General features: G+C 49.2%; 1 protein-coding gene across 1 annotated transcript; it reads right to left on the bottom strand.

Moving 5' to 3' along the window:
- Positions 1–417: 417 nt before the first annotated feature.
- Ccdc42 (coiled-coil domain containing 42) lies at positions 418–12653 on the bottom strand. The gene is made up of 7 exons (XM_070001350.1): positions 12296–12653; positions 11914–12019; positions 11468–11572; positions 9627–9824; positions 4101–4322; positions 3730–3888; positions 418–609 (listed from the first exon to the last, which is right to left on the bottom strand). The coding sequence occupies exons 1-7, from the start codon at positions 12376–12378 to the stop codon at positions 535–537; spliced, it is 948 nt and encodes a 315-aa protein (XP_069857451.1). The 5' UTR covers positions 12379–12653; the 3' UTR covers positions 418–534.
- Positions 12654–13317: the final 664 nt, after the last annotated feature.

The raw sequence follows: 13317 nt of genomic DNA, 5'->3' as shown, positions 1-13317 counted from the left end.
ACAAAAACAAAAACAAAAACAAAAAACTGAAGTGGAGGAGTGGTACACAGGCCCTGAGTTTAACCCCAGTACTGACACTTGTACACATGTGTGCACACATGCACGCATACACGCGCACACACACACACACACACACACACACACACACACACACACACACACACGAAATGGCAGGGGAAAGAAAAGTCATTTAAACTGTAATTACCCTATCCCAGACTTTTACTATGTTTAAGTCAAAAGACAATGAGACCTAAGGCCTGGTTTCTAGCTCCTCAGCTGCCTAAGTAACCAGCTTAAAAAGTCTTCTCCATGAACAAATGGCCAAAGAGAAAGAAAAAGAACTTTGGAACAAACTTCTTATAACCTTTAATGTTTTCAGGGCTGGTACAGGCAGAAGCCTGGCGGGGGGGGGGGGGGGGGGGGGGGGGACAGCAAGGTATTCGCTGGCAGAAAGCGATCAGATCCTCTGTGGCTGGATCACAGATGCACCAGGAACTTTGTCAGTATCATATTTCAGAACATTCTAGAAATGTGCTACCGGGATTGCAGTTGTTCCTTCTTCTTTACCTCTGCCCAGATGTCTGATAGGTCTTGGATGAACTGCTGGATCTGAGAAGATACGGAGATCGGGGATCACCCCACCAGCCAGAGGCTTCCTCCATCCCAAGACAGAACATCTCCTTGACATCCATACATCTCTTTCCCACATCTGCCTTCACCTGAGGCCATACCACCTTATTTGACAGTTTTTCTAGGAGAAATTGAGTAAGGCTACTACTACTCAATCTCTAATATCCAGAGTAGGATGGAGTCAGGACTTCCTAAAGGCAAAGACAGTATGAATCAGCCCAGGGAGAAGGGAGGGAGGCCATCCCAGATGGGCCACAAATAAAAAAGCATTTACAGGCAGGGCCCACAGATGGTCCTGAACAACTTCAAAGTCCCGGAGGTGGTCATGGACTTGGAACCCAGACCTGATGGTCGTTATATTCCTCTTGAATCGTCAAGGGATGTTTAAATTCTATTCACTAACTTCTGTTTTAATGAGCTTGCAGTGAGCATGACACAGCACTGCCCAGCAGGTCAGGAGACCCAGCTGGGCTCCCCAAGCAGCTCTGGGGAAATTACTTCACTCTTCTGGAACTCCTCCTCCCTCCTTTCCCCCTTCCTTCTCCTCTATCCTATCCTTCCCTTCCCCGCCCCCCCCCTTCATTGTTTTTATCTTCCTTTTGCAGTGTCTGGGATGGATCCCAGGGCCACACACATGCTAAGCACATGTTCACCACTAAGCCACATCCCCAGCCCAGTTTCTACATTTTCAAAGGTGTATCTCAGAGGTACAGTGTGTACTTAAATGTGTGAGGCCCTGGATTCAATTTTTTATTTTTATTTTTTGTCAGTTGTGGGGCTTGAACTCAGGGCCTGGGTGCTGTCCCTGAGCTCTTGTTGCTCAAGGCTAGTGCTCTACCACTTTGAGCCACAGCGCCATTTCCAGTTTTTTGAGTGGTTAATTGGAGATCAGAATTTCATGGGGACTTTTCTGCCCAGGCTGGCTTCGAACCATGATCCTCAGATCTCAGCCTTCTGAATAGCTTAGGATTACAGGTGTGAGCCCACAGTACCTGACTGGATTCAATTTTTAGTAGGGTTTCCATGATGGGCTGCCATAATAGAATGGACCCAGAGCATTCAGGACATCCCACCTATTAAGCTAGATGTTAAGGGGTTTTGTCTAAGTGTCCAACACTGACACTCTCCTCACACAAAAATTTAATTTGTGCATGCCAGTACTGAGTCTTGAACTCAGGATCTAGGCACTGTCCCTTATCTTTTTCACTCAAGACTGGTACTCTCCTTGAGCCATAGCTCTACTTCTGGCTTTTTGCTGGTTAATTAGAGATAAGAGTCTCATGGACTTTCCTGCCCTGGCTGGCTTCAAACTGCAAACTCAAATCTCAGCATCCTGAGTAGTTATTATTACAGGTGTGAGCCACCAGTGCCTGGCTAAAATGAATTTTTGCCTGGATAAAAATTATTTAAAAAAAATAAAATGTTATCTCAGTTAACTTTTTTTTCCTTGCTGTCCTGAGACTTGAACTCAGGGCCTATGTGGTGTCCCTGGGTTTCTTTTGCTTAAAGTTAGCTCTCTACCACTTAAGCTACAGATCCACTTCCAGTTTTTTTTTTCTTGTAGTTTATTGGAGATCAGAGTCTCATGAATTTTTCTGCCCCTGTTGGCTTCAAACCAAGATCCTCAGATCTCAGCCTCCTATAGTTAGAATTACAAGCATGAGCCATCAGCACCTGGTCAGTTAACATGTTTTGTTTTTTAACTTTTATGATTGTTTTGAAATGAATTGGTTACATAAATACTTTAAAACTTTGAATCCAGGATTTGGTAACTATCACTAGCTATAACCTATAGAAAGAAATGCTCTCTGGTCATTGCTGAATTTTTAGAATGTGAAAGCATCCTGTTACCAAAAATAAAAATAAAAATCTGGGAATAAAAATCTGCCTCTAGAAGAAACTCCCTTGCAAATCCCCTTCTGTGGAATGTAAAATGGTTCCACACAGTTCTGCCTTAGGGTGCAAGCTGAGTATTTGATTCTTCCCAGCCAGCTGTTGGGGGAAGCATTCTGTGTTCCCTGAGTTCCATTCCTCACATTCACCCTGTAAGTAGCACAAGTACCTGTTGAGCAATCATTTTTTGACTGACTTGGGTTTCACATCCATTCACCAAATACTCTTGTGCCTACTTTTGTGCCAGGCAATATCTGAACAACAACAACAACTCTCAGTTCTTGGGAGTGTTCTAAAGTTGCAAATAATCCATCATGGGTCTCTAAACTCCAGAAGAACTACTGGGGCATCTGGGGCACTTTCCCTCAGAGTGGGCTGTGTTTCACTGCGGCTGTGATTTCTAGGTGGCTCATGGGCATGGATGGCATGAAAGAACTCTGAATCATTCAATGACAAATCTATTTCCTTTTCGCTTTTCTCCTTCATTACTTCTAAGAACATCCTTAGTTTGGCGCTAACATGACTAATGCTTGTCTCAACTTGCCAATTTAGCTTTTTAACAAAAGAGTGGGCTTCTAACCTCAAGCTTTCAGTAAGCCACAGGGACTCCCTGGAGTTTAATAAAGCCTGCTTCGCACAAATAATGAATTCAGTAGTGGGTCCCTGCCCTGGCCCCTGCAGTTTGGGGCCAGAAAGAGCCGTGCAGTGACCCTTGGAAACATTTCCACATTACTTGGGAACTTGCTGACTATGCAGAGTAGTGAGAGGTTTTCATGGCAGATCTACTGAGGAAGGCGGGTGGGATCCAATAAAACTCCTTATTCCCCCCTCCTGGTGATTCTATTTTTGTTTTGTTTTGTTTTGTTGGTCATGGGTCTTGAACTCAGGGCCTGGGCTTTTCTGCTCAAGGCTAACAGTCTACCACTTTGAGCCACAGCTCCATTTCTGGTTTTCTGGTGGATAATTGGAGATAAGAGTCCTACAGACTTTCCTGCCGGGGTTGGCCTTGAACTCTGATCCTCAGATCTCAGCCTCCTAAGTAGCTAGGATTACAGGCATGAGTCACACTGGCCTGCGGCTCCCACCTGGGGATTTTATTGGTAGGAATAGTCCAGAACCTCTGTTCTTTCCGGTTGAAGCGGAGAGCTGGGCCTCTTTGGTCCCCTCCCTCCATCCACCTGGCCCCTAGCGCCGGCCTCCTCCTACCATATCCAACTGCTTGTGGGTATCCTCCAGGGCCACCAGGGAGGCCTCCTTCTGCTGCTTGCTCACGATCTGGAAGAGGTTCAGTGTGGCCATCTTGATGGTGCCAAGGAGGAGGGTCTTCTTGGCGGCGGTGTTCTGGATGTGTGCCCAGCGCGATTCCTGGGGAAAGGGGATATGGACGGGATGTGTGTGTGTGTGTGCGCGTGCGCACAAGTGTGTGTGTGAGAGATCACAGGTATGTGTGAGCACAGTATATATGTTCGAGATCACAGGTGTGCGAGATCACAGGTGTGCGTGCGTGCACGCGCATTGCGGACATCCCACACCCAGATGGGGGGGGGGCCCAGCGGTGCCAGGCCGGCGCTGCTCACCCAGAAGATGACGTCGCTGCGGGCTCGGTCGAAGCGCATCTGCAGCCGCGCCAGCTCGTTGTTGTGCTGGAGGACCTCGTCGTCCTTCTCCTCGGTGTAGCGGGCCAGCCGCGCCTTGGCGCGCTCGATCTTCTCCTGGCCCTCCTGCGCCGACAGCATGAGGTCCTGGCGCATGCTCACCAGCGTCTTGTAACGCGCGATCACTTCGTGGATCTCCTCGAACTGGAGTGGGGAGGGCGTGGCGTGCCTTGGGTCGTGGCACCCGGGACTCTCAAGGGCCCGTGGTGAGGTTCCACCCCCAAGGCTCACGCCTGTCACCCTAGCCAGGAGGCTGAGATCTGAGGATCTCATGAAAACCCATGAGATGTTTATGTCCGGTTAACCACCAAAAAGCCAAAAGTGGAGCTGTGGCTCAAGTGGTAGAGTGAAAAAGCTAAAGGATAGCACGTAGGCCCTGAGTTTAAGTAATCATACACCACACACACACACACACACACACACACACACACACACACACACACACACACTCCCCAAAAAACCAAAGGAGGGGACCCACCTGAGCCTCTCATCCCCAGGCCTGGCCACCTAGGGCAGGCAGGCCCAGGACCACAGTCAAAGTTAGGGCTATGAGGAGGTTGGGGTTCCACCACTGGAGTCTCTTGAACCCCTGCACCCAATCTTAGCTATAGTTAGAAGGATTTGAGGCCCCTTACCAAGGGAGCCTCACCCCCAGAGGCTCACATTGATAACAGGTCTGAGGTGGCTTCAGGTATCTTGATTTTTGCAAAAGACCCCCTCACCCATGTGATTGTAGGCATGGACAGAGAACTACTTGCAAGCCCCTAGCTGTGTGGAAAGGCTCAGGCCAGCAGGAGATAAGCCAGCCTCTGCTCTTCTGAAGTTTACAGCTGGGAGATAGGGAGGAGTGATGTGGAGGAGGACAGAGGCACAAATAAGTCATCTGGCATTCAGACATTGGGGCCCACTGGAGTCTGAGGCCTAGTGCTCTGTGGGTATTCAATATTCCCGGTGGGAGAAGTAGGGGCTGGAGAGGGGCCACTGGTAGGGCAGGTGACTTGCTAGAGTCAGCGTGTCCCCTCCAGTGTGGTCCAGAACCATGCTATGCTCTGGCCTTGACCCAGAGACTCAGCCAGCACCACCAAAGCCATGCCATCTACTATCTGAGCTCCAGTTCCAAGAAGCCCCACCCCAGGAGCTCATCAAAGTGTGCTCTCCAGCCACCCAGGGCACACTCCCTGAGCACTTTCCTCATATCGTGACTCTTCCAAGTGACAGACTGGTATCTAGGAACTACCACGTAGTTTTCCCTCAACTATGCCTTTTAGAGGCACCAGTGACTCATGTCTGTAATCCCAGCTACTCAAGAGGCTGAGATCTGAAGAGTGTTGTTCAAAGCCAGCAAAGACAGGAAAAAAAATAATAATCCCTTGAGATTCTTACCTCTAATTAATGACCAAAAAGCCAGAAGTGGAGATGTGGCTTAGTGGTAGAGCACCAGCATGAGTGAAAAAGCTAAGTAAGAGTATGAAACCCTGAGTTCAAGTCCCAGTACTAGTGTGCATGCACACACACACACACACACACACACACACACACACACACACACACACAACACAACCTTTTGGGGAGAATATCTTCCAACTAGTGCTGGAGGAGGTGGGAAAAAGGGTTCATGGGAGAAAAGATATCTGAAGTAATTCTGGAGATATGAATAGAAGGCAGTCGGGCAAAAGTAAGTAGAGGAACAGCATAGGTAATGACGAATGGGGGTGTGGGGGCTTCTTTGAGAGGTTCAAGATAGTAAAAATACTCATAGAAGTATAAAATCTAAGTACTTATAAGTATTTAATAAGCTCTTCTCTACGCTTTTGTATATGCTTGTATTTTCCTAGAATAAAAATATTTTTTAAAAAGTGGATCATTGAAATCAGATGCCGACAGGTCACACCTGTAATCCTAGCTACCGGGAAGGTTGAAGAATGAGAGTTGGAAGAGTACATGGGAGGTTCAACTGCCGGTAGTGTTTCCTTTAGGAAAAATGAACCAGGAAAATATTAAGATTTGGGGAGTGCCTAGGGTTGTTTTGTTTCTGTATACTTCCAGTATGCCTAACGCATTTTTAATTACTTTTTTGTTGTTGTTTTAGAGGAGAGATATAGCAGGGTTACCTTTGCATACGTCAGGTAATAAGTACCTTTCCTTCCTTTTGCATAGTATCATCTGTTCCCTCATTCTCTCTCCCATTCCCTCCCTCCCACCTCTATCCATGAGTTGTGTGGTTCACTTTCATCAATGTCCAGTGTAGCCAGGGGGCCCCACCACTCCGTATTTTCATCTGCTTTCCACTGATTCTGTGCCCTCCCCCCACCTTCCCTCAGATAGGCATGTGTGTACACTGTATATGAGGTAAAGAATCATCAGAATCAAACTCCACAGATAAGGAAACAAAGAGTTTGTTTCAGTATGTATAATATATATACAAAGGACCTTTTCTTAATTTGTCTTTTGGTTTTCCGATGATTCTGATGATTCTTTACCTCATATACACAACTTGGTGATTTTCTCCTTAGATTATCCCCTTTTGATCTTACTGTATGTCTAGAATCCTAAAGTATTTTGAACAAAATAAAGAGGACAAGAGTGAGGAGACGGGGGGGGGGGGGTGGGGGGTGGAGGAGAGAAGAGTGGAGAAAAGAGGGAAAAAGAAGAGAATGAGAGCCAGGAGAAAGGAAGGGAGAGAAGGAAAGAGGAAATAGATGGAGGAGGGGGAGGAGAGGGGAGGGGAGGAGAAAGAAGGGAGGAAGGAAGAGAGAGGAAGAGAGGAGACAGGGAGGGAAGAAGGGAGGGAGGAAAGGACAGAGAGACAAGGAGGGAAGGAGAGAGAGAGAGAGAGAGAGAGAGAGAGAGAGAGAGAGAGAGAGAGAGAGAGAGAGAGAGAGAGAGTGTACACTGATGTGTGTGCACACACACGTCTCAAGCTGGCTTGCAAATGCCAGCTGAACAGCAGGCTAGCCAGGAATGGCCCAGAGCTGACTCCATATGGACCCTGGAGGAGGAAGGGGCCAGGCTGGATTCCAGAAATACTTAGGAGACAGAATTGACCAGATCTGTTGATTGATAATGAACCGTGGGACTGAGTGAGGGGGAGGAGTCAGGGAGCTCTGGTGGAGCGTGCTGGTTGGGCCTGTCATTTACCAGCGTGGGACCCAGCTACCAGGCTGACCTGGGAAAGGCAGGAAGCAGATGGCTGTGGATGGGTTGGGTACCAGGCTTAAGATTAAGCTTAGGAGGGCCAGTTGGCTCATTTTACTAGCTCTGATTCTGAGACATTATCTTAGAACTTATCTGCTGCTCTAATAAGGTGGCTTTTTCCCACATTCCTTCACCACAAAACCCCTAATCATTCAGCCAATGACTTGTCTTCAGCAGGCGATACTTTATTTGTTTATTTTTTGGGCACCAGGCATTGAACCCAGGGCCTTGCTGTTGCTAGGTAAGCACTCTACCCCCATGGAGGGAAGGACACAGATTTAGAGTGCAGGCATAAATAAATAAATAAGCCAATAAGCATATAGAAGTTGAAGGGGCTTTTTTTTTTTTTTTTTGCTGGATCTGGGACTCGAATTCAGAGCCTCATGTTGTCTCTTGAAAGGCTTTTTCTCTCATGGCTGGTGCTTTACCACTTGAGCCACACCTCTAGTATTTTCTGGCTAATGGAGATGGGAGTTTCATGGACTTTTCTGACCTACCTGTCTTCAAACTGTGATCCTCAGATCTCAGCCTCCTGAGGAGTTAGGATTTCAGGCATGAGCCACCAGTGCCTGGCTTTTGCAGAGACTTTTATTAATTTGTTGGGTGCCAGTCCTGGGGCTTGAACTCAGGGCCTAAGCATTGTCCCTCAGCTTTATTTTGCTCAAAGCTAGAACTCTACCACTTAAGCCACAGCTCTATTTCTGGCTTTTGGTGGTTAATGGATGATTTAGAGTCTCACAGACTTTCCTGCCCAGACTGGCTTCCAACTGTGATCTCAGATCTCAGTGTCCTATGTAGCTAGGCTATGGCACTGGCTTTTTTGCAGGGACTTTTAGAAACCATGTACCTTTGGCCTTTGATATTCTCACAGACCATTGGTTGTACCCCTCAAATAAACACTAGGCTTGACCTTGTTGCTGGTCCCATGTTGGGAGAGCAGGTTTCTAGTATCAGGGAGGCCCAGGAATTGATTTATCTTGAGACAAAGACCCTGTGTAAGGGAGGGTCTGGGAGAGTGGGCCTCAGGGGAGGCAGAGGTAGGAGACAAAAGGGATCCTAGCATCATAACACACTTGCATGTCTTGGAGGAGCAATATGACATCAAATACGCAAGAGGGCAACAGGTAGAGGGCTGAGAAGTTCCCTGACCTCTGACCTCAGGGCCTGGATGTGAGCAGCTGTTTTGGCATGGTGGGGCTCACAGAAGAATGAGAAGGGGGAAAAAAATCACAGGGTTCTGCCACTTACAAGCTGTGAGACTCTGAGCAGATTCCTTGACCTCTCTGAGTCTCTATCTCTTTCTCTGCTTTTCCCCAGAGGCTAGGAGGAGGACTGACGTAGGCTGCTATGTGGCCAGACACTAAACGGGTAATGGTTTTGTGGTGGGTTGGATGTTTTTGCAGTGTCTCCCCTATCCCCTCCCCAATTTAGTCTCCAATAAACAAAAGTCACCAGAAGGAGGAGGAAGAAGAGGAGGAGGGAGTAAGCAGGAGACACAAGCCACATGCTGATACAAGTAGAGCTTGTGTTAGTATTCTAAATCTGCATCCCAACACACACACACACACACACACACACACACACACACACACACACACACACACACACACACACACACACACACACTGATAGAAACCCATATGCCAAGCCTGGCACCTATGGCTCATGCCTGTAATCCTAGCTACTCAGGTGACTAAAATCTGAGGATCCTGGTGCAAAGCCAATCCCAGAAGGGGAAAAAATAAAAAGTCAACTCAGGCAGAAATGTCTATGAAACTCTTATCTCCAATTAACCACACATACACAAAAAGCAAATGTGGAGTTGTGGCTCAAGTGGTAGAGTGTCAGTCTTGAGTATTAAAGTTAAAGGACAGTGTCTAAGGCCTGAATTCAAGCCCAGGACTGGCACATGCGTGCACATGTGTGTGCACGCACGTGCACATACATACATAAAGAAACCCACAAACCATGCAGGCACATTTTACCATCACACACACAAAGGCACATGAAGGATCCCCCCAGGTTCCCCACCTTTTGAGAAGCAAACCCTGCCTCAGCAAGGCTCAGGGCCAGCTGCCCTCCATGATCGTCTGCCTCCTCAGAGCACAGAGACCATTCCTGCAGCGCTTCTGGGGTCTCTGAGACCAGGCCATCTAGCTGAAACCAGACACCACCCCACCACCCCAGCTCCTGAGATAAAGGAAGGTGCAGAAGAGGGGGCCAAGGTCCAACCCCTCTGCCCCTGGGACCCACCTCAGAGTTCTCTACCACCTTCTCCAGGTACTTCTTGAAAATGGCATAGTCCTGCAGTTTGACACTGAGCCGCTGGTGCTCCTGCCGCAGGGCAGCCATTTCCTGCTTGGCCTTGGTCAGTTCCCGCAGCCGCTGCTTCTTCAGGTCCCGCTCCTTGTTGGCTTTCTTTAGGGCTCGGATCCGTTTCTGGTCATTCTCCTGAGATGAGAGAGGTAATGTGGTCAACCAGTCTTTCGACCTTCCTGGAGCTCTGGCCTGCCTGGGGCTGGTGATATACCCTCAGTTTCCTCCATCTTCAGAGCTCAGGCTGCCTGAAGCTCGATTCTGGTTATTGAAGGCACTTGGTGAAGCTAAGGGATTTCTGTGCACTGAGGACTCTGATGGGGGCCTAAAAGGGGTAAGCACAGAAGTTCAGTTCAAAATCAGTAGGTGACTTTGAAGTCACCTTACGCCTCTACTCCTAGCTCCTCAGGAAGCTGAGATCTGAGGATCACGGTTCAAAGTCAGCTGGGGAAGAAAAGCTTGTGAGACTCCTGTCTCCAATTAACCAGAGGAGGGAGGGGGGAGGCAGAAAGTAACTCTAATGGTAAAATAGAGTTAAGTCTTGAGTGAAAAGCTAAAGAAGAATGCCCTGCCTCTGAATTCAAGCCCCAGTCCTGGGACACAAACAAACAAACAAAAAAAGCTACAACCTGCCCCCCCTCTTTGGAAGTCATTTGGAGAAACGCTTTCCCCAAATCTCATATCACACCAGCTTTTTTCTGGTCCTGATGAACTGGACCACAAGAGAAACATGCCCAGATGCCCAGATTCCTGGCCTACATACTCAGGCACACAGTATGACAAAGTGTCTTAAGATCCAGTAAGTAATTAGCCCCCCACAGCCACACTAGACCCTTCAGGGCTCTTTTAGAAAGCAGCACAGAAGTTTTAATCAAGAAATCTGTGTGTGTGTGTGTGTGTGTGTGTGCACATGTGTGTATTTGTGTGCATGCTGATCTTGGGGTTTAACTCAGGGCCTGGGCACTGTTCCTAAGCTTTATGCTCAAGGCTAGTTCACTACCACTTGAGCCACAGCCTCCAGCTCTTTTAGTGTTTAATTGGAGGTAAGGTTCTCACAGGGCTGGCTTTGAACTGCAATCCTCAGATCTCAGTCTCCTGAGTAGCTAGGATTATAGGCATAAGCCATGGTGCCTGACAAGAAATCTGGATTTTAAGATGATTAAATCAGTTCTGGGAGGACCGATTGAGGGGGATTGTCTTAGACCATTCTCTGTTACATGAACCTTTAGTGATCCATCATCCTGATGCTTATCCATGACAGGGTCACATCCATCCATCCATCCATCCATCCATCCATCCATCTGCTCATCCATCTATCCATCCACTCATCCATCCACTGGATAAAACTCTGCCCCAGGTACTTGCAAGGAACTATGGAACATCTAGAGAGAGCAGAGACTGATAAGTAAATAGGACATTGCAAACATAAGTGGGGAGACACGAATGCCTGAAACTGCCAAGCATGGTTAGACACTGAAGGTGAGGAGCCCAGGAAGAGGAGGGGGAGGGGGAGGGGGAGGGGGAGGAGGTGGAGGGAGAGGAGGAGGGGGAGGAGGAGGAGGAGGAGGGGGAGGGGGAGGAGGAGGAGGAGAAGGAGGAGGAGGAGGAGGAGAAGGAGGAGGAGGAGGAGGAGGAGGAGGAGGAGGAGGAGGAGGAGGAGGAGGAGGAGGAGGAGGAGGAGGAGAAAAAGGAAAAGGAGGAGGAAAAGGAGGAGGAGGAGGAAAAGGAGGAGGAGGAGGTGGTTGTGGACCCCCATGTGCAGTTCTCCCTCTTTGTACCTGGATAAATTGCTCAAATTTCTGGATGTGGGCCTTTAGCTGCTCTTCCTTGACTCCAAGTTCTTCCCAGCGCAGGTTCAGGTTTTCCATCCTACGCTTAAATGTCTTTGGGGGTGCAGGAACAGGGAGGTCAGGAAGACCCTGATGTGAAAGACTCAAGAACCCCCTTTCCCCCCCCCCCCCGACTTCTATCTCCAGACTCAAAAAGGAGTAGGAGGTCTCTTAAGCGGCTCTGAGTAGAGCACTGGGAACACTGGGAACTCCAAGTCTTAGATCATTTCTGTTCTCCCCAGAGGAAAGAGAACAGCATTACCAAGCAGGACCCCAGCTCCAGGGGCCCCATCCCACAAAGTGGAGGGCAGCCCAATGACTCTCTCCAAACCCCAGCCAGATCCCTCTGCTATTGTGCAGCCTCTGTGCTTATTCCTGAGTCCCCCTCCCCCAACCTCTTTTTTCTGCTCCATGGCCTGGTGCATGATCTTGGCCTCCTTTTTCTTCTCCAGTAGTCGGATGGATGGGGAATCCGACTGCTCCTCCACACTGGGGAACTTCCTGCCCAAGACATGGACAAGAGAGGCAGGTAGATTATGTCTGAGGCCAGGGCAGGAGGGACCAGGGAGAAGGGGGGGGTCTTCTCCCCCACCCCCAACCAGAATGAAAGAAACGGTGTTTTGAGAAAGAGAGACGCATGCTGGCATTTAGGGGAGCAAAGCATGTCAGGGTGATGGGGCAAGGGGATTAGGGGTGCTGGGTTTATAGGAGAAGGGGGCCGATTGGAAAGTAAAGCCACAGGGTGCGTGTTGGTGGTCCCAGGCCCTAGACACTCACTGGAGCAGTTTCAGCAGCTTTTCCCCATACTGCAGCCGGAAGTACTCGGCCAGGTCTTCTTCTTCCATGATGCCCAGGCTCATGGTGGCAGTTACCTCAGGGCCTAGAAGGCCTATGCTTCACAGAGAAACAATGTGACAGAGCCACAGATGGGGGGATTCAGGGGTGGTGACAGGGCACTTGATTCTTTGGTAATCTTGCTTTCAAGGTTAGGGAGATGGAGAGACTTAGCAGAAGCCAGGCACAGGCGAAGGGCAGGCAGCTCAGGATGAGGCGGTGGGGTGGTGAGGGGAGATCTGGTTACCTAGCAACGGGCTGCTTAGTTCTGTGGACCACAGCTAGAACTCTCACTCTGCCCTCTGCCCTCTGTCCTCATGAACCCTGCTTTTGCGGGTGATCCTGCTCTCTGTCTATCCCTGACCTCCCCCCTCAGGAATTCTGGGAAGAAGTTAGGCCAGATGGTCCACTGGTTGTCATGGTATCCGGGGATGGGGGGTGGGCAGAGAGGCAGAGTATGGCTGAGAAGTGGAAATCGTTTGAGAAGAAATGGGCGTCTGTGGATGTGGACTCCTGAGGTCTCCCTCCCAGGCTCAGGGGTAGGTGAGGGAGAAGAGGAGGCTGGGCCTCAGCTGACTGTCAAGAAGAAAAGAGGAGGAGGAAGAGCGGGATTTCAGGCTGGGCAGTGAAGGGCGGGGACGCGGGAAGTTGGAATCAAGTTAAGTGATGGACCAAGGTGTAGGTGGAGGAGGAGCCAGAAGCTTGGGGACCAATGAGGAGGGGTGTGGGGCTGGACACGCAGGGTAGAGCCCCCCCCTCTAGATAGAGAGCCAGAGGGCCCTGGCTCTCTAGATAGCCAGGCTTTGAGGTTCACAAAAGAAAAGGGAGGGGAATAAATCTTTCCAAAGGTTTCATCTTTAAAAGGTTTACTTTATAATGGCCGCCTTCCTGGGCCCGTCAGCGCCAGCATAAACTCATCTGACCGAGTTCCACATGGTCAATTCGAGGCCCCGCGTAAGGGGGCG

The sequence above is a fragment of the Dipodomys merriami genome, unplaced genomic scaffold (assembly GCF_024711535.1).
Source record: "Dipodomys merriami isolate MVZ:Mamm:240054 unplaced genomic scaffold, mDipMer1.0.p SCAF_59, whole genome shotgun sequence".
Classification (NCBI taxonomy): Eukaryota; Metazoa; Chordata; class Mammalia; order Rodentia; family Heteromyidae; genus Dipodomys; species Dipodomys merriami.
This window is presented reverse-complemented; position numbering and strand designations above follow the sequence as displayed.

Coding starts and splice junctions, on each gene's coding strand:
- Ccdc42 (XM_070001350.1), bottom strand. CDS start 12,378: ATGAGCCTGGGCATCATGGAAGAAGAAGACCTGGCCGAGTACTTCCGG. Junction 12,020..12,295: donor AAGCTGCTGAAACTGCTCCA/GTGAGTGTCTAG, acceptor TGTCTTGGGCAG/GAAGTTCCCCAGTGTGGAGG. Junction 3,889..4,100: donor GCAGCGACGTCATCTTCTGG/GTGAGCAGCGCC, acceptor CCCTTTCCCCAG/GAATCGCGCTGGGCACACAT.